A 22348-nucleotide genomic window follows, 5' to 3' on the forward strand; every position below is an offset into this window, starting at 1 on the left:
ATAAATTTTGTATTAATAAACACATTAGCCGCAATAAAATAATCAAAGGTAGTGTTTATGGTTTTTGCATGTTCTTCCGCATTCAACATTGATTCATTGATCTTGTCCCAGATGGCAGCTGTGCATTGAAGCCAATGTGGTAGAAGTTTGCCGTTCTTTACCAATGCTGAAATAGCCTGTAACAGTAACAGCATCTCTTCTCTGACTTCTGATCGCAAATTAAATGTTCCATGTGTACAAGGTCTCCAATCTTCTGTTGTCTTTTTCCTCTGGAAAACGTAATGGACCATTTCCCCTGGGCCTCCTCCAAATAAAACATTTAGAACCCTGAAATTGACAAGGACAGAAATAATTACACCATCAGGTACTGCCACCTGGAAACTGACAAAATAACTGAAAACCACTTGCTGGATCGATATCTCTGATCATACGTGCTTTCCTCCAATATTGCAGATTGAACCGTATAGTATTGCTGCCCAAGATGGTCGCATCAGAGAGGGAGATCAAATACTACAAGTAAGTAAAAGCTTTTTGTCCATTTTGTCTTGATCTGTTGCTTTCCATGTTCATTTGAATGAGGTGCCGGTTCTATTCTCAAGGTGTAGCTGTGATGGCTTGTCAGATGATGCATGTATTTACGAGATGACAGTCTGTGGTGAGAGATCTTACCAGTGTACCTTACAGCAATATCCACAGCAAAGCATAATAATACTCCAGCGAAATAATACTCCATTAGTGTAATCAGATGTACCTGTGCGAGATGGAATTTCTTGTTGGTGGTTGTCAGTTAGTGGTTGGATTAAACCAAACTGACTATCAATATTTGATATTTGAAAAATGACTACAAACATACCAATTGGCTTCTATAGTGAATAGGGCAAACTTTGCCTCATCAAAGCAGTAATTTATCAATCTGGGTGTCTTTAATTGGTTGTGTTTTTAGTGGTGTTGTTTAAATGAAGAAGAGATCTTTCCTTGTGATAGTGCTTTCTCCTTTCAGAACTGCATCAGCGAACCAATTTATCGCTTTCTGCTTTTACCCTTGATATTTATGACACCTTCCTATCTCCATATGTCAGTGATGATTGCTTAATTGCGCTTATATCATTTTACCAATGACCTATCGTATATGAATACATTTGCTATTATGATTTATAGTGCTTACTCCTGATACCAAAAATACATATTGCTCGCTTATATATTTTTGTTGATGTCATTGGTTGTTTTTGCTGAAATCAACTTGGTATGGATTGAGTAAAATGATCTTACCGTATATTGAAACAGAATATGGTTTATGAACTGTGCAGGTGGTTACATGGTGGTAGGGTGAAATGTTTATATCCAGGTTACCTTGTTGTGTTGCTTTTGCTTGCAATTAGATAGACCAACTAACAATACCCAACATTCTGTGTTGCAGACAATATTAAGGTCTATGATATGCTATTTGACTGAAAGTCAGTTTACTCTGAGACACGTCAACCACGACTGACCCCAGAGAATCTCAAAGGTCAACAAGAAAAAGAATAGTCAAAACAGAAGAGGCTTGGCACCAAGTATGAAAAACAATATTGCAATATCATGGACCTAGGGGCTGGCCTATTACATGTTGTCTGTTTCTCCTGTTTCCCAATTCTATAAGTGTGTCTTCATCTATGTATGACCCCAAAGAAACTCGAAGATCAACAAAAACAAAAACAGCCAAAGCTGAAGATGCTTGGCACCAAAAATAAAAACATATATCTGTTATCGAGTCTAGCTTGTGGACATAAGGGGTTAAACATGCTGTCCATTACCCAATTGTGGCTGCCAGTTACCCAATTATGCATGTGTCTTCACCAGTGAATGACCCCGAAGAATCTCAAAGATCAACCGAAAGAAAGGATTGCCAGAGCCGAAGATGCTTGGCACCAAAAATGAAAACAACTTTCCCGGCAATCGAATGAATATTTTATTAGTGATTAGTCTGCTGAGGAAACTTGTTTTCTGCCCAGTTGGTTAACTCAATATCATGTCCAGTCCATTAAGTTGCAGAATTATAAATGAACAAGCAAGATTTCTTATAGAATTGTTTCAAAAGAGTAGGAAATACATCTTTTAGACAACAAAATCATCAGAGACGTGTACATAGGATTACTTCGGGAACTCAATAACCTAGATGTAGGAAGACACCGTGCTGTACAAGAGACAGGTGGGGGTGTCTGAAATTTTATGATCTGTTGATCTAGTTTCCATGGAAATTCCTCAAGGTTTTAGGTGGACATTAATTGGCATTTAACCCTCGTAGTTCTGATTGGTGTCGTTCTGCATTAATAACATTCTGTTTCTATGGTTGTATCTGAGGCAAGGTACATTTTGAATGCAAGATGTGCTGTAACCTGTGATGGTTTCAAGCATGTCTTTCTTTTAGTTTATCACTAACCCCGCTGTTCTCTGGAACTTGGGAGTGCTACATTTCATTCCTTTTTCATAAAACGGCTTCCTATATGTTTTATAATGACGAAAAACAAGTTCCTCTTGCCTTCCTCTGCGATATTGTCTCAGTCCTCTTGCTCCAAGGCTTACTTTGATGTGTCCCCCTTGTTGACATGCTTCCTCATCTCAAGGAGTGAGGTAGTTGGGCAAATCAGAACAGTCTCTAGCTCTCCTCTTGCTCGTCTTCCTGTTGATAAATCACCAGCATCCCCTGAAGGGTGTGACGTCGTCTCCTCTGGTCATCAGAACCTACTTTGATGTGTCCAGTGCTCAGGTGCCATGTGTAATTGGCTAGCCCGCTGACTTGTTCCCAAAGGAGGCACAGGGACACATACAGAATATTATCAATCAGGAGTGTGCCTCGGTCAATCCATGTTGTGGACCTGATTAGTAAATCTTTCATTCCTTAACCCTTCAGAGATATTCATCCTTCTCCTTCTTCTTCTTTGCATTTGACTGATCATACTTTTACACCGCCTCCCAAAAACCATTCCCAACTCTATTTGGCATATCACTAGTCTCCAAAGTCCTGTGAAGGGGAATTAGAATGTAAATTAAACCAAAAAAAACCCACCAGAGCCCATTAATAAGATAATATCACGTGCCTAAAGGTCACATTTGAGTAGACATGTGATTCCGGTGCGATTCCGGTGACATTCAGCAGGTTCTACTTTAAATATTTTAGCATCTGCAATTTTCTCTCAAACCTGACAATAGAGCAAAGGTTGGATGTGGCATGTTGACATTTTGATATCCTTACTAACTATCTATCACATATTTCTTAAAGATAAATTGACATTAAAAAGTTTAGTGTTTCTCATGGTAGAGTTTTTGCCAGACTGCACTTTGTGTAGTGGAATCCACACATGTCACATTGAGGTAATGTTGCAGTTGTATGCCCTGACAGAGGAGTTATGGTCGATATCAACGTTGGCAAAAACTTGAACATTATCACCCACGCTTTGGAAAAGGTAACACACAGGAAGCTGATGTGATATTCCAGGTAATAATTTAGATAAAAAGATAGCCGTCCCTTACATTTCACTGTTTGTAAGCAAAAGGGCATTATATTAGTACATACTAGCATCCAAACTGACAACTTTACTGTCTGCCTACGCTTTGCAATAAAACTCCCGTTGAATATTTAAAGAAAAATATTTGTATCGGGAATGACTCGTAGGGGGTGTCATGTTTGCTGAAAACATGATGATTGTGAAAAAGTCATGACTGGAAGCAAGATTAGTGGAATAAAGTCTACACTCCAGTGTTGGAAACATGTAGTTGTTTGAAATTCTGATACTTATAAAAAAGTGGATGTTTTCATCTGTAGTGCACTTATTTGTACTTCATGAAATTCGAAGAAGACTTTTGGTTAAAAAAAGGGGTAAGTAATAATAGTTACAACGTTCGGTAAGAAAGTCATTGACAGGTCAGTGACCTTTGGTATTAGTGGACATGGGGGAGTGACCGGTCGGAATTATTTTTCCTATGATGGCCAGTTATTGTGTCTACATCGTTATGACAAGAAAGTGCTCTTTCCGGCAGAGCTGTATATCATATTAAAGAGCAAACTCTTGGAAAAAGGGCATAACATATGGTCATCTTGCCTGCTGAGGGGTACCCTTTCCAATGAAGATGACAGATAAGTTGGTGCCCTATTGGAATAACCGACAATGGTCGTAAGGCAGAAAGAAAATACAGGTCATTGCAGGCTCAGTCGAAAACGAATTCAACAAAGTCCTATATATCGGTCATAGCAGAACAGTTTACAGCTGATGTAAGGTTTTTTATGACAGTTTTTAGAGATCTAAATCAAATACATGTACATTTTGTTCACATCTTCATATTTGTTTGTTCCATGTTGTCAACATTTGTCGAACCTTGACATTTCATTTCAATCATCTCCTCGCATCGATATCTGAACATGAAGTTGCTGTACCTGTCACCAATCAAGATTTAATTGGAATCTTATAGACTCATCATAAGGGCTTTTAACTTCAATTCATGCTTGCTGGTATCCTTGGGAACCACAGAATGCCATTGATGATTTCATAATTGGTGAAAAGGAGTCCCCATTTGTAGGTTCAGAGATTTTATGAAGTTGGCTATGAATGCACAATGTACCATAAGATCTTTCATGTCGTGATGACCTGATCTGGTGTTAATGTAAGAAAGTGTGGCAATGAAGCTGACCTTCTGGTTCGTAGAGTCCATATGGCAGGACAGCTAGATTTTTATCTTTTCATTCAAATGTTATTGCAATCAAAAACAAGTGACTTGCCAAGTGTTACTAACAACTGGTTCCAACAAGTTATCTGCCTCTTTAACCTACACAAAGCTGGTATCACGAATATAGTCCAGGGACCAAATTCAACGCTGACCAAAACGTCGCCTCACATTCCCACTAATCAATATTCAGTTATTGACTATTACAAATGGTCGGTTCATATGCACGCAAGCACCCTTCAATCGATCCGCCGTTGACCGACAGCCATTGCAGACTCCCCAGTCAAATTACTGTGATGGCCACATGGAGGAAGCTGTCTGGTCTGATGAGGTCATATCATTGATGATCCATTCCAATCGAGGTTTGGGTCAAATTTCCTGTGTATATTGTGAGTTGAGTGTACATCGATGTGCAAGGTTCAAAACCAAGTTAAGTTGAAACAGAAAGAGAAAGGATGCAAAACAATTCGCAAATTATCGGCATGATTATCCTGTATATTATGGAATGCAATCAGCAAAAATATGTGCGTGCTCTTGTCCAGCTATTGGTGAAATGAACAGACACGTATATACACCAGTTCCAACGAGAATAGGTCATATCAGCAGTATATATTTGATAGTAATGTGTGCATGGTACTATTGTTGAGTTGTTCCTTCATAGGTTGAAATCGATTTACCAACCATATGCTCTGACAGGGAAAAGAACTCCTAGCTAATTTTTCCGTTGTCTAGTCATTGCTCTCTTGTGATTCTTCAATAATGATCCCTGCCAAATATAGCCCTTTGTTTTACATACCTTGCCATGACTCTGGGCTTTGTCTGAAGAAGATTTGATGACAATCTCGTTCATGTTAGCCAAAACCTGTTGACTTGAGGAGAGGACCTCTTGTTTCTTGGCTGTGACAATCTTCTTCTTTCTCAGTGTTCACTTTATACTTGGAGGAGTTTCCAGAAAGTATTCCTCCTCCAAGACAGGATGGGAATTTTGTGTGTCACTGAAGTTACTCACAAATAGGGATTGTTACCCTGTGTTCAGCCGGAAGAATAACCAGTTTCAAGGATTCTCGATTTTAAGGCTGGTTGCAAGGAAGGTGTCCAAGTAAAGTATCTTGCTCAGGGTTGCAGACAAAGTGGCAGTGCCAGGAACCAAACCCACAATACTACCTCGTTCCAAAGTTCCCACAACACTACAGTCATGACGTAGAGCTGAAACACTGGACAAGGCCATGCCAAAGATCGTTATGCGCATTGTCTTATGTCTCAAGCCAGTCAAACATTTACTTTATAAATCTTGCTAAAACAAACCAAAACCTATCTGCTAAAACGCTCTAGCATATATGAAGAACACACAATAGAATACAAACACAACCACAGCAAACAATAGATGTTTGTCTTCCTTGATTGTGTCCATCTAAGGTTCCACTGCAACAGGAAGATGGTGTTAACATTTTCATTTAGTCATTAGCGATCCAGATGGATTAGATCCCTTTTTCAGGTATGTTGGCTGATGAGAATTTGGAATGGCCAGATGGTTTGCTGTTCCCTCAGCTGGTCATGGACGATGCTGGATGTTTTCTTGTGGTAGACAGTCATGGAGATAACCCTAAGTGAGGGGCAAAGAATAGTCGGACAGCATGGTGTTAACATCTAGCATTTGACATTCAGCTTCGTTCCTGTTAGCGTTGCCAGTGTATTTGGCAGATCTATTCACAAGGAAGTGGGCTGAGATTTGGGAAATGACCAGATGGTTTCACCTCCCTCTGCTGCTTGTCGTGGGCGATCCCTGACATGTTGATTGTTCAACTGTAAGTAGAAAGCCTGAAGTAGACAGTCAGCCTGGGCGAGTGACATGCAATTAACTAAAGGGACTTAAGGTGAAACCTCAAATGTCACAGTCAAACCTGGTCTTGATATTTTCTTCCGATCCCCTCCCCTGCCTTACATGCTCGTACTTTCCCCTTCTTTTTCCCTCCACCCAATGACCTGTATCCAATCAATTCCCCCTCGATATCATTTCGCGCTGATCATGTGAATGGCTGATGGCGCAGCTTCTCGCTAACGCTGACAGTCGGCGAGGAAATATCGACGGTACAGCAGACTTCATTATATCTGCGTTGCCACAGGATTCTGGCATATTTGGTGGAGTATTGGCCCAAGGTTCAGATCATTAGGGAGAAAAATGCCAGTGTTTATGCCGTGTTGATGTAGCATGGAATTTGTGATCTCTACGTGATTCAGAGGAGGATCGCTGATGGTGATAGCTGTTAAAGTATGCATGTACAGGAGTAAAAACTGCCTTCGTTTTCTATTCATGGTTCATTGGATTCCATATGTTGGTCATGTGTCAGAGGTATCTTGTTGCATTCCTACGCGTTTTGTCATTGAAAAGGTTGAAGGTTGAAAAGATTGAAAGCTTTGAATGAATTTGTCAACATAATATGAACAACTCTTTTCTTAACAGATTAAGATTATGTTTTTGTTCAAAACTTCATTTTGCACAAAATCAGCCAAGTTTGTTTGGTTTTTTCTCTTTTGTTGTGTGAATGATTGAAGATGTTACGATTTTTGACAAGGACTCTTTTAAGTGCCTTTGTTAATTGCAACGACTTTTCAAAAAGGTTTCTTTTTAGTGGATAGTTTTGGAAAATGTTGTTATTTAATTGTCTGTATGTCTTTCATTGTGAAAGCATAGTCAGCACTTTCGTTCGATGCATCTATTTTTGGAATTCTAATTTCTCAGCAGGTTTCGATTTTATCTCGACTTTCACAGCACAATTATTGATTCTCTCATCTCAGCCGACTGGTCGGGGATGTTGAAATCCTGTCATCCATCAAAGGCACATTGACTTGCGCGGGTGACTGACATATATATGTAGACATACTGCGGAAATTACGTGTCTGGATCATGTGAATTGATCTTCCGTCTTTGGTATTCGTGAATGTAACAGAGAGCTGTTGGTCTTTGGCATTTGTGAATGTAACCTGGAACTAGGAGTCAACGCCCATTGAAATATCAGACACTCTACGTTGGATGGATTACTAAATTGAGGTACTTTGTATATTTAACATGCTGACGTTTCAGGTGGCTGGATTCCCTGGATTGATCAACCTGCATTGGCATTTGTGAATGTTACTTGAGACCTGTGGAGTTAACGCCCATCTTAGTTTCACTACAATATCATATATATTTCACCTTCTGTGGATAAGAGAATCAAGGTTTTAGGTAACTGGCTTTGACATTTTGAATGTACCTTTATTTGTGAATGCTCAACTTCTCTGATAGATGATGATACATGCTTATTGTGAATCACTTGTGAATGAATGTTGCTTTAAACCACTGTTAACCATTTGACATTGAAGCTGGAATTGCTGGAAAACTGCCAACGAACTAGACTTGAATGTAATATATGCAGCACATTTCTTGACACCCGTTTGTTGTAACCATGAAGACTATGTTGACATCGAAGTTTGCACCTCTATTGTGATCAGTTATAACAATATTTGTTTGTGCATGTTTAGCCCCACTATTTCTTTGGAGGTATGACGTCTGACAGTATCACTCTCAAAAAAGGTATTGTTAAAACACTGCCCAATATCTGTGTTTTGTCGCACAACCTACTGATTATGAGCCCAGCTCTTCGACATGTCTGAAGACTGTGCCACGGATCTGCCTGCTTCTCAGCTAAATCTTCTTTTCTCATCAGTATCACTGTATGTATCAGATGGTGTGATTTCACATCACGAAATATCCTCTGTGTCTCAAGTCTATTCCCCGAAGATGTATGATAATAGCTGTATGTAGTGTTAAAGTTGCTTTAATTGCATTTTGAACCAGGAGGGGCTCACCCATTTTAGCACGGGTATGCTAAGCTTATCATCATCATCATCACAGCCACAACCAAATAAAGTTCTGAATATTCAACAAAATCAAGAGGCTCAGCTGACTGGCTTCCTCTATGTGTGAATTGTCAAACTATGAGACTTTCTAAAGTTTACGATGCCTTTCAGGGATATTCTACCTACCTTATCAAAAGTGATCTGTGGGAATTTCTTTTGGAGTATTCATTGAATCAAACTAGTAGTGAGACAAAAAGACAGTGAATCTTTAAGACGCTTGTTGCTTTACTCAAAGTATTTTCGTTATGGGGATGTTTCATCTCAAATGATATGACAACGCAAATCTTGTATTACACCGTCTGAAGCCTGAGGGATAATCGCGATGACATTGATGTGGTAGAATCTCATTCAGCCGCGGGCTCCATCGTAGTTTGAAGGACTTCTTCGTGGAGATTTTCGTGACGAACTCACACAAAGATACATCATTAAACCAACATTTCGCGTTATCGAGTGATGCGGCGTATAGCCTTCTGGGGAAACACATATTGATTGGCTGTTCCTGATTTAGGTCTGTGACTCTTGGTGTTGCGTTTGATCATTAAGTTCTTATTCTGTTTCGTCCCTGTGGGAGTAAGGACTGTACGGATAAGATGCTTGTGTCACAACATGTACCATTAAGTCTTTCCCTTACTTTGGTCACTAGGGTTCATTGTGTTTAGAAATCAGCTTTCTTTTCTCTTGTTTTCCTGCCACCCTTTGAACATGAGTGAACATCAGTGAACTTCAGTCACTATTGTCTATTCCTCTAACAACACTTCAATAGGGAGGTTGGTTGCATGTCCTTCTGGACAAAAGTGGCCTTTACATTTGAAGGCCCTTTTTGCTTTCTTAGCCAAGGCTAATGAAGGAATCCTATTGAATGCTTATAAAAACGTTTTGATAAGCCTGGTAAACCCTAGGGTGGAATAAGATCTCATTCATAAGCAATCTAGAAGAGTATCCAAATGTCTTTCAATGAATCACCAAAAAATCAACTGCTCTGTCTCAGTTTTGCACCCTTGGCATTTATGGCTAATACACAGACGTAGCTTATGGAATCTTCTCATATCTCCCCTCGACTGAGCATGTTGATATGAGACAGACATGCCAAATGCCGCCACTTTATTCCTTTATTCTCAAAAATATCATAAGAATGGCATCGGTGATTCCATCCCCATGGTTACAAGTGTTGGAAAAATAATCCCCTCAGCTTCTCGCTGTCATGTGGTGGAAAGCGCCGAATTAATGCGCCGCCAGGCAAACAATCATAAATGTCACATACCATGATGAGGACATGGCCTGAGAAAGTAAACCTATCCAAACATTATAGCCAAGGGATAGTCGGCTCACCCAGACAGCATGGTCATCTAAACAGTTGAGACATAGCCCAGATCCATTTAACCTTCTATCCAATCCACTCTACATTACTCACATTTTGTCAAAAAGATTGTTGAAAAATCTCAAACTGCATCAGAAATCGTGGTAAATATGAAATTTACTCAATATTGAAGCTGTGTCACTCTAACTGTATTTGAAAGGTTGTACATTGGTGTTTGTATCCATAAACAAAATCGAGCCTGTCAAACCTGATGTGAACTCGAGTCAATTCTTATTGAACAGGGATGTTGATACACTGCGTCAAAATCATTGAGCAGGAATCTCACCGTCAACGTCCAAAGCCTGAAGGAAGAACTTCTGTAAATATCACAGTTATTTATTGCATTCTGTCTATTTCATATTGTGGCATCTGGGTTTGCCTTGCGGGGAACAGAGTCGATGAGATGACGGTATGGTTGGCGGTAAATGGAGAGTGATGGCAGGGATTTATTGTATTGCTCAAACAGTTCTGTGCTAATCTGTTCATTCCGCTTTCTGCCAACATCCAGTGGTGTCAGGCTGAACGTGGTCATCATGTGTCTTTGGTTGTCTGAATCATTGTATCCTCATGTTTCGTTTGAAGTGATCTTCAAAACAACACCTTGGTGAACAAAACAAAAAAATACATCAGAAGAAGAGGATTTTTTTCATTAGGAGCTTATCCATCAGCTGTGTCAGATAAAGTGATTTTTATGCCATAGTATGAAACACTTATGTAGGTTTGTCAGAGGTCATGTTGCTGATACGTTGACTAGGTAGATTGTACATTGACCAGGGATCCAATGGGGGGCGGCGGCTCTCTCATTTCAGAAAATCCTTGGAATTCACCTGAGTGTACCTTAAGCCATCAGGAAAACTATGATGATATATCTTTCAAAACATAAACATAATGCTGTTGTCTGCCTGCAAACATGCTACTTTGAGGTAAAAGACACCACTGGAGTCGTAATCATTTTACTAGATTTCAAAACCGAAAACAGCTAACACACCCACCAATATCCAAACAAACATTCCAATTCCGCTCTGGGCGTTATTCCGTGATCAAATCTGCCACATCATATCTTAAACAATCACAATCCATTATTGCTAATTTATATGGTATATGGAACTCTGATACAAGTTATCAAGCTTGAAATGGAAACAATTACTAGTTGATACCCAGGAATATTGGCCCGCTGTGAGATGATTTGCATGCTGTCTCGATCCCCAATCATCTGTGGAAATAGACTTTTGCTCACCGTGGCTTAGCCAAACAGAAGCAGACTGGCCGTCTCGGGGATTTGGAATACGAGTCAGTTTGGTTGACTAAGTCTATGATATCCCTGTAATTGTGGATCAGTCATTTTGATGAGATCAAGGATATCAAAGATATTGAGATAAATCATATTGTGGTCGAAACCTTTCCATTAAGAAACCAGAGTGGGTTATACAATGCAAAATTTGGAGGAGTTTGGTCAATAATAGCCCATTCTTATCACAGAGGCATTCCTTGGTCAAGATATTGAAGATTTTGCCAGAATTTGGTAAAGATGCTTGTGTCTTTGCTATCACAGAAATAGCCCATATTATTACAAAAAAGGCTGAATCTAGCCCATGGTGATATTTCGAGAATAGTTGGTAAAAAGGCTAAGCCAGTCTGTTCTCTGCACTCAGCCCAAGTGTCATTACTGTGGTCCCTTATCCATTAGGAAACCATAGCTGTTCAAATTAGGATCGAGACGAAGAGGACAAGACAGGGTCGTTCTTTGATGTATTTTCATCGATCTTGTCTGTGTGTCTCTAGCCCCGCTAATGTAGAATCAATAAACTGGAACAATGACAAGATACAACACGCTGAATTAATCGCCGAGCATGGCGCAGGCATCTCGACAAGCTTGTTGATCTTTTTATAGCGGCTGTGGCAGATTTTTTTCCAACGAAGTCGTACGCGGTGAGCGTCAATGCCTAATGAGGATAAGACGTGATAGAGGTACGAAAAGAAACATGGCGGTAAATGATCAGACGACATGGTAAATGATCACATTGTCATCCGTAATTTATTCAAGACATGGCGAATGCTTTTTTGTTTTGCAATTTCCGGTTGCCGAATCGGAAGTGGTTTGCTTGCTCATTCCTGTCTTGTTCTGTCATTGGCCCATTACTTCCTTTCCTCACCCATCCTTCTTGAATTTCCAGTTGCCAGGATTAACACTTGTGTTCCCTTTTTCCACAGAACTATGAATGACCGATGTCAGTTCTTTATTTAATGATGAAATACACCATGCTCCTCGTTCCCATTTGTGGCTTCTCATTGTTCTTCCTGTTGTCTCTTTCTTTGCTCATTACTTCCTTACCTTACCAATCCTTCTTGTATTTCCCTTGGCCAAAAACAGCATTATTGCTTTTTTTCTTACGAATGGCTTGTTCAGTGAACTTTTTCAGTAATATAATGTTTCATTGCTATGTTTTGTAAGAAAGGTCACCAAATTCTGTTGTTTTTAGTCGCAGAGTCTATTTTTAAAGTACCATTGTCTGATTTACTTTTGCCACATTCTAACCTTTACAATTGGTGTTTACATTCGGTGATGAAGATAGTTTTTGCAAGAGGTTACATTACCGAGAAGGTCGCCATGGCTTGCCTATTTCTTCCATTTTTTCCCCATTTTTGAACAAATTCTGTTCTGTACAACCACCACCTTACCGCAAGGTCTATTCCTATGGCTCATATTGATGTCTCTTTCTTTCCCCCTTTTAGAAAGCGAGCAATCCCAAGAAAAGCTCTGAAAGATTGACTGTTTCATTCATAGTACGCGTTGCAGTGTTCAGTTGCGGTTACATTTAGTTTCCAGTCTCCAGTACCCTAATAGTCCCTATAAGAAACTGCATGGCAGAGTACCATCAAAATTAGTGTCTCTTTGTCTTCTCTCTCAACAAAATATGAAATGGTAATTTCATCAGCTGCAATCAAAATTGAAATTGACACAGCCTTTGAGTCTGTAATTGAGGATTCCGTTCCATTTTAATTCATCATGATAGCAAGTTTTAATCATGTCTGGGAGCTAGGTTTTATTCAGATGGTCACAATCAATCCAAGCACACCTTTTCAGAACTCTAGCAATTCAGGATTCAATACAGTCAAATTTTACTGTTAAACCATGATGTCCCTATACTTTTGAGTCTAGTCAAATTGATGATGTTTGGTGCCGGGAGTTATATCTTTTTGATGGTGCTTAGCAATCAAGCTGCAATCTTCTTGGCAATAGCCTAACCTTGTTTCTCTATTAAAGGTTCGCAAAACCAGTCTTACCAAATGATGGGTGCTTTTTTAGGAATGGAGCATTTTAGCAGCGTCTGTCTGTAGCCAGAAGCAGTATTCTAAAAATGTCGCTCGTGGAAGAGGTTCTTGTAGAAAGGGAGAAAATTACATTGTCTTTATAAGGCAGTATGGTAGTCTCATTTTATCAAGGACAAGTGTTTGTGGTTGAATCTTTGTGGCATTTTGTCACAGTCAGTTGACAGTTAAAAGGTATGCTGACAGTGTCGTCATGATGTTGTCACGAAACTATGACAACGTGACAGATATTCGTGCACACTGCCACATCATTAACGGATGTCGGAGCAACCCTAATTGGATTGTCGTTTAGTGGTTTGCTGTCGTTGCCCTCGTGTTTAGGCTCCCACTTCTTTTACGCTGGTTACCAGCATCTCTTGCACATTACTGTGCAACTAAACTCCATATAAACTCTGTGGCCATTTTCAAGTGTGCAAAATGAGCTCAGCATTCTTGCTAAGCAGGTCAAAAGAACTTGTCCACTTCTCCCAGAGTCGTCCCCTTGAGTACAGTACCATTTTGTCAGTTCGGTCAATGAAATGTAGACTTTTCTCTATGCGATGAATTACCAATTGGATTGGTCTCAAGAAATAAGGTAAAATGATTCAGTCACTTTTACGTCTTTTGCGTTGAAAAGCTCATGCCCTTCTATATGTTATGGCGTATATACAGTTGCATCATGAAAGGTTCAGAGAATGAATCTACGCAGTGCAGAAAATACAAAGTGAAACATAGAGGTTTGGTGAACTGCGAATGTTACAACTCACCATATCAAGGCTAAGTGAATTCCCTGTTGGCCGGATCAATCTGTATGCATATGTCTAATAAGCTAGAAAAAAATCCAGCATGGTAATGCATTTTAACCCGATATGTCTCCCAATTTCAACTCTGACACATGTTCATGAGGAATGGGATTTTTTTCAATTCCCTGCTACAGAAATGTCCTTGGGTTTTTTCGCACAAAGTAGAAGCACTCCCAATGCTATTAACAACTTGTTTTTGATGCATTTGACGGTGGAGGAGATATAACGTTTCCTTTCCCTGGTTAACTTAGGTGCTATCATCCATTATTGGTTTTATGTGTTCCCTATATCTATTCTTTTCATCTGGTTAAGGCAATAGCCAGCTCGGTGCGCCTTATGGGTTAGAAATGAACGCTGACTAGGCAAAGGTTAAAGACTTTGTCTAAGTATTCAGGCGTGGATGTGAGGAGGGAAGGGCACACCTCTCAAGCGCCCCATAGGAAAAATATTTGAAATCATCATGAATTTTAGAAAATTTGACATAAATACTCCTGGGCATTCTCTTCCTCAGACTCATTGATCCCCCCCCCAGCCCCTTGATGGTGATTTCAGTTGGTAAAGACAGGGCCATGAAAACTGTACCAATACACACAACTTCATTGCATGATTTTACAAAGAATGCCAGCAAGGTCTGGATTTCTTCATTACCTCTTCTGCATCATGATATATACAAGGACTTTTGCTGGACATTCGATCAAAAACCTCCCTCCTTTTGTAGTTGATACCAAAGGAAAACAAAAAGACTAATGTCTTTTGCTTTGCACTTTGATTTGGCCAAGTGGCCGCGCTCGCCATGGAGTATTGGGTGATCAAAAGATGGATAATGAAGGTATAAATATGTATGGAGGTTTGAGGGAGGCGGAGGACACGTGGCATAAAACACAGGCTACTGATGGGCGATGTGCAGCTGTCGTCCTCAAGTGTGACTAAGCCATTCTGTTTTGTCAACGACAGAAAAAAATATAATCTCAACAATTCTCCACAGCAACTAAAGAGAAAATTGATTCATGATACTGCATCACTGTGCATTTTTGTCTCCAGTTTAAGTGCGACAATCGACCGACAAAACATTGTAACAATGTAACATGTGACTCAACAAAATACAGATTTAAAGGGATTTTTAAATGATACGAGTTGTGTTTTGCTGTGAGGCTGACATCATTATCCATGATAGATGTGATATCATCATTTGGTGTCAAGTGCAGAGTCTGAAAGCATGATTGGGCTTCAAAATAATTTGTTTTCATGTCAGCAGAGATATTTCTACCCTCTGATAATCTGATGTAAAGGGGAATCGTTTTGATAGATAGTTCTTTTAACTAGAGTCGGCAGCAATTTAGAGGATTTCATTATATTCTGTTCGAAAACACGTTTACTTATATTTGTATTTTCTTCTATCTTCCAGATAAACGGCCAAGATGTACACAGTCGGGAACAGGCAATCTTTTTGTTCAGTCAAAATCGATCGGACATAACTTTGTTATTAGCAAGACCACAACTTCAGGTAAGGTGTTTTCTTTTAGCGCAGCCATGAGATATTGTAGCAAGTCCGCTATATAGGGACACAAAAAATCAACCTGTCAATTTTCACTTTTAGTGTAGCACTATCAACCATAGTATGTCCAAACAATACCAACTGCCGGCGTCTAGCATGACTATGTATGCCCACCAGGTCTCTCTTGATCCGTAATTTCATCTCATCGTATTACCCTGCGGCCAAATAGGGATTGAGCTTGAAAGCAAACAGTTGATAGTATGGAGACAGGCGTATGCTGATATGTCAACATTACTACATTGTACCTAGAAGGGGTTAAGGTTTCTTATAAGGGCTGCGGTCAAGCTTATATGGAAAGAGTTGTTTTCATTTGGAGTTTTTTGTTTGATCATGTTGTTGTCATCCTGCCGTGTTATCATCATATTATGCACCACTTCATGTATTCCCTTGAGCCAAATCGGGTTTTAGCTTGAGCAAACAGTTGATAGTTGTAGAGGGACAGATGCTGATATGTCGGTTTCTCTTGCTTCGTTAGTCTGGCCAAGTGATTAGTGTATCTGTATTGATCCTGTGGCCGTCTCTTATAAGTAGTATCGAGTATGTTAAAGAAGGAAAAGCACACGATGTACAAGGGACTGATAACGTGTCCTCGTTTGGTCATTGATTCGACTAGCGTTCAGTTGGTAATTACGTGGGGTGTGCTGCTCTCGGTCATGTTCTGCGGACCCGATAAGGGCCCTGGGGTTTGTTATCCGGTATTAGTGTCTATCTGATTAGAAGACGGAGTGTGTGGTCTATAATATGATTTTATGGAACAGTATTGGGTGTGTTCATGTGTCCTCAGTCAGTTCAGACCATGAACATCATCTTGTAGAGGAGTATGGATGTTGATTGATTATTGAATGCAGATTGATAAGTGTGCCGCACGAAAATAGCTCTGGCCGCAGTAATTGCTGTGGTCATTCTGGCGATTGTCTGTTAGCGAGGAAATTAGGCAGTGCCCTTATGACATAGCATAGTGTACAATGGTTCGTAATAGAAAAATAATTGGTCATTTAGAATACATTCAGTGCTTGTTATTCCCTGTAGCATAGCTGTAAATGGTATTCAGACTCCAGCAATGGTAGGTTTTACTGTTAGTTTGTGTTCCAACAATCATAGTGGCTTGTTACAAGAAGAATCTTCACCAACTATACTACACAGTTTCATACCAATTGGGCTATCTCCGTCAAACTCCCTCATTGAGCTAAACTGTGGTATTTCTCGGCATAGTTCAATCGAGGAGTTTCGAGGGACTGTCACCCGATTTGACAGCAACTAGCGAGACTGTTCAATATTCCCAAAGCGTTAACCAAATCAAGTGTTAACTCAGCTCTTACCACTACAGCAACGTTCCAAACAAACACAGAAACAGGCAAGTCATATTTGCTCACATCACAAGTAAAAAAGTCGTCAAGCTAATGAGAGGAGCTGGAGCACTTGTACTATACTTGAATCTGATTGCGATGCCAGTTGAGTAAACTCAGGAGATTTGATGCAACAAGGGGCCACTTGAACAAGACTTGATGCAAATGTGCAACAGTTTATACATCAGACTTTTCTCAGATGATTTACAGTTGTTCTTTGCTAGTTTTAATCATTTTGCTTCTCTCTTGCAGAGTGATGACTAACTAAAACGTAGAAAACATCGCCTGGTCATTTCAAATGCATCATCTCTCAATATTACTATGAGCAGTACTACCAAAGAGTAAAAGAATCATACCACCCAGCTTACACCATAAAAACACATTTTCGCCTCCAAATATTCACTCGCAGAAAGAAGTTAATTCATATGGCTCAGAAAGATTCCGTTTAGATCAAGCACAAAACCCACGAGACTCAGTAGTTATTCAAGTTTGCTAAATCATTGAGCATCTCGACCCAAGAGAAAATTGCTTAGACGATGCATTTGATTAGAATTATCGATTCTGAATCGATTGCTGTGAAAAAGACGAATAATTCGTACAAAATTTTGAAAAAATATTCATGGAGTTAGAAACTCTACATTGACATTTTCCCATTTGCAAAATAACTTGCTTATATTTTTTCGGGTCGCATGGAAATCAATGTTAGTATCATATCATGAAACTTGTATCAGTAGTCTGATGTCCATGTTTACTACTGATTTGTTCTTGCTCCAAAAAGTTTGTCTAATCTACGGTTATTTTCTGACAAAACATTCTGTCATAATTTTATCCATCTCGACCAATAGATTGATCAGAAATTGGGGTTGCTGATTGTCAAGTATTTTAGGGAGATGGCTGATATTATGGATTTGTTCCAAATTAGAAACAAATTGGTTTTGCGTAGCTAATTCATTGGTACTGTAAACAGCATTAAATTGGTAGTCTATTCGATTATTTTGCTCTGATAGCCTCAGATTTGGCAGAGCAGTGACGGGTGGGTTAAGGACCAAAACTTGTTGCATCATCTATTTCAACGCATTAGATTTATTCAGTCATTTTGCCTAGAAGTGGCTTTCTTGATTGGGGATATTGCGGAGTTGATTATGTTTATCTTTACTTGATTTGAGAGCTACTTATCCACTGGAGGACCCAACTGGATCCATTTGCCATTAAGACTTAGTTTTTACTCCATGAACAGCTGGTCTTCATCTTGATTCGTGCTTGGCTAGAATTTGATAAAAGCTGACAAAATTGGCCACTATAAAATGACTTAGCTTTATTGTGTCTGATTGTGTCCGGATTGTGACTTGGCTAGAATTTGCTGTTGGCTGCAACTGACTTTGTCTAGTGAAGGAATTGACTCATGTGAATTCATTTAAGTGAAAGCTGGGAAACTCGAATGCTCCCAGAGGTTGATAAACATGTAAAAGGACTTGGATTCACAAGTAGGTAGCAGTCTCAGAGATAGAAAGGCATCTGCACTGGATGCACTGCAGTTTCGATGAACTATATCCAAATTAGCTTCATTAAAAAGTAAGATGGATCTTCTCTAAACCATGCTAATCATTGCATCCAAGGAGGTGCTAATGAACATTGGCCAGATGACATAAACTAGCTAAAAACAAATAGTGAGGCAGAAAATCAACAAGCAGTACCTTAACCATATGGTTGACAAAACCTCAGTTCTCCAGTCAGCTTGATTCCAATTCAACATGACAAATAAGGTGTGTCTATTTTGAATCAAATGTATGTGTGAATGCCTATGAATCTGCGGCCAATTGGGGTTGGAAGAGGGTTGCTTTGTAGTTCACCTGTGCTCTCCTAACAAGATCATCCCTAAGCTGGGCAGGTTGGAGGGATCACCTGCTGACTTGTCCACAGTTGCCTCCACCCTAATCAGGCCTGAATCACATACACATTGGTCAAAATACCGTACATTTATGCAGTGTAAAACTTGTAAACGATAGGCAAGATGGACTGTTGATGTTCCTCTTTGAAGTGACCAGCATCCATGATCCTATCAGCTTAAGTAAACAAATATTCATTGGTTCACTGATATTTCCCAGGAGGGGGTGATTTCATTCATGGGTATGGTGCCTGGGCATAAAATTGGCAAGATTGCCAGTACCAAACAAAGTTTGCTTCAGGAACTCACCATTTTGCCAACAAAATAATGTGTTCAAAGACTGAGTGTGAATGGTAGTATAGTTCCTTTGTGGCTCTTGTTCGTAACTGGTGAAGATGGTAAGGTTTATCAATACCCATTTTGCATCCTGGCAATTACCATTGTACTCAAGACCTAATATCATGAACCCCTGGCCATAGCCTTTTAAATCTTTGATCTCTGATACATTTGTTCATCACTGGTCACAGATAATCTTATTTTCATCTTGTTTCAGAAAAAAGTCATGTTCATTGTCTGATTAATTGACACCCGACGGGTATTCTGTCCATGCTGTTGTTCTTAATATCACAGTTCTTTCATCTGAGTGGGCAATGGAGATTTTCGGAGAAGTCCACTTGTAGGTTGCTTTAGGTTTGCCTCATCCATACAATTACGATGGACCTGTATTAGGGTTAAAAAATCACTTAAGTGAAGTTTTCCCACAGATACCTGAGAAATTTGCAAACCATTCTTCAAGAACTCCCTTGAAATTTGTGTCATCTGATTGAAGTTCTGTCATTTTCTGCTCATAATTAGACTTCATCTCAACCAAACTGACACAAATGACCTGTACATAGCATACCTTTCTTTGTACAAAATGTATGTATGATTCGAGTCTTGTTCTTCTGACATGGTTCAGATGTGTTGATTTCCCTATTGATTTGGAGTAAATAGTCTGAACAGGTAGTGAAAACCATCATTGAACTCTCACCTACCTTAGCTCGGGGCACTGATTTTCCCACAAAATGTCTTGAGAAGTCAACCAGGATATCACAATAACATAAAAATGGCAAATCATCTAGATATTTTAGTTTAATTTTTTTTTGTGCATGAATTGGTGATGTAACTTTGTGTTGTTGGTTGCGGTGGATGATACATGGTTCAGAAGATCCTCAGATCAGACTCAGTTTTGCACCAATGCGATTGTGTGAAAAAGTGAAAATGAAGTAGAAACGCATCTATCATCTGTGTTGAGGGGGTGCTGTGGTAGATAACGTGAGGACATCAGCCAAACGAAAATCAGGTCAATACTGCGTCAATACTAGGTGTCACCTTAAAGTGGTGTGGCAAGTCCCTGATATTGTCTGTACATGTATGTTAGGAACTCGGCCCTTATTCATCAATACCACTTTTTCTCAGAATACATGAATTTCTCTGAATACAAGAAAGCTTTGACTGTCATCACTATCGCAAAAAATCTCGTTACAAGTTCGCAGTATCTTGATCAGTTCTCATGACTTTTGTGGGAAAGTTTCAAATGAAAGCTCTGTGCAGTTCAGAGATCAGGTGTAAAGTGTGCGCTACCTGTTCAAAATATTTGTGACTAATTACGCTAATCAAAGTCGAAGCAGTCCCCGACTGAGAGGCGCTAACACCTTTGATTAACCCATTCTGATCTTCTTGTGATGGTTCATTTATGACAATTGTCACGTTCTGGAATGTTTTGCTCTCCCAATATTTAGTCCGTTGGAATCCTGGAGACCGGCTGTGGACCTAGGCATAGATAGTGTAGATGCAATTGGCTTCTTTTTAAGGTCAAGGTCAAGATCCATATCTGGCACTTTGTGTGGTGTTTCAGTCCTCACCAAGTAAGATGGGCGTTGATGTGTGTCATTTGAGGTCAGGGCCATTCTGTCACACCTTTAGAGACATCATGATAATATGGCTTGGCGGACATGAAAATCATCAAAAATTCTTTCAAATTTTGCACATCGTGGCCCCTTTATCCATGCAGTCATTACATTTAAATTTTTTGCAACAATGCTCATACATCATGGCATCTTCGACATCATTATTCTTGAAAAGAGGTCCCCAGTGTGTCATTACCTGCCGAAGTGGAGTCTGACGGCTTATTGTTGACTCTGCAACAGTGAATACACAATATCCATGGTTGGGAGCAGCAAAGAATAATAACAAATGTTATTGTGAATAATCAACAAAATGCCTGGGACAGGGTGGGAGAATTTCTAATAATTTGGCGGAAAATTGACCGACTTTGGAACCCTTTGATGTGCGGTGTACCAGGATGTTATCAAAGGCTAGCCCATTTTCTCGCTAATTTGTCGCTTTATGAAAACACGACTGGAATTCTTGAGTGTTTTTGGTGAAAATATCCATAATTGTTACACTTGGGGTGGCTGTTTCAGCAGTTGAAAACGTCTGGCTATCGATTGAGATATGATGCACGTTTGGAGGCAGGTTATCATATTATTGCAATATCTGCACGCTTGTTTCTCTATCCATATCGCATTGGTCATGTGGCCATTTTGCACCCAGAAAGTAGTCCTGATCTTGGAGTCTTTCCTTTTGGTTATTGTTGACTATCCTATCAATCCCAGGCTGCTGTACATTATCTTCCCTGCCCAGAACCTGAAAGTTATGAGGAAAAATGGTTCAGATCAAAAAATAATTCAATCGGATAAGAAAATAGATTCTTGTTCACTCAAAACTTATCAAGCTTCTTCTAAAACATTTTAATCAAGTGTGCAAGAGCCATCCGCATTCTGAAAGGAAGATTTAATTAGTTCAGAACTAAACAGTACAGGTGTTTTCTGTCTCAAACCAGACCAAGGTCTCTCCTACACACAATGATCAAGTACCTTTGTACGGCCCTAAGGATAATCAAGACAAATAATTACTTTGAAATTCACGCTGGTTAGCGGAGACACCGCGCCTCCGCCATTTATGTTCTGGACGTTTTGGCGGAGCACCATCAAAGGGGATGCAGGCAAGATCAAAGGCGGGATAAAATGCTATCAAATTTCGCTATTGTAATAAGCAATGAGCTGTCATCAATATTGAGTGTGTTAATTGGCGGTTCGCTTTGTCAGATAACGACTCTCATTAACAATAGGTTGGATTTTGAAATATCGTTTAGCGTTTGCAAGGGGGTTTGAAAGCATTATGAAAATGGAGATATGGTTTGGTTGTGAGCTGAGTCGAAAAGCGTGACCGCATTATGAAGTTAATTACATGTTAAACTCTTTGTTGACAAAGTTTTGAAATTGATTTGTGGGTTGAAGTTTCTTTTGATGGGGCATATGGCTTCTCTTCTTCTGCCAGGGTAGTTACATGATTGGGTTCAGGATGTTCAGATGATAAAACTGAAAGATAGAAACCTAAAAAGTGCCTGGACTAAAGATAATGTGGGGATAAATCTTTCTTCTCAGTTTGATATCA

At 39.6% G+C, this 22348-nt stretch overlaps 1 protein-coding gene across 7 annotated transcripts in view; it reads left to right on the plus strand.

Moving 5' to 3' along the window:
* LOC135490636 (E3 ubiquitin-protein ligase PDZRN3-B-like) overlaps positions 1-22348 on the plus strand; it is a 284538-nt gene that overhangs the window by 244058 nt on the left and 18132 nt on the right. For all 7 annotated transcript variants that reach the window (XM_064775914.1, XM_064775921.1, XM_064775920.1 and 4 more), the window contains 2 exons: positions 454-516; positions 15470-15568. In XM_064775914.1, the coding sequence (XP_064631984.1) occupies positions 454-516; positions 15470-15568 (162 nt within the window). The remainder of the gene's footprint in view (positions 1-453; positions 517-15469; positions 15569-22348) is intronic.

This window comes from Lineus longissimus, chromosome 7, assembly GCF_910592395.1.
Source record: "Lineus longissimus chromosome 7, tnLinLong1.2, whole genome shotgun sequence".
In the NCBI taxonomy this organism is placed as follows: Eukaryota; Metazoa; Nemertea; class Pilidiophora; order Heteronemertea; family Lineidae; genus Lineus; species Lineus longissimus.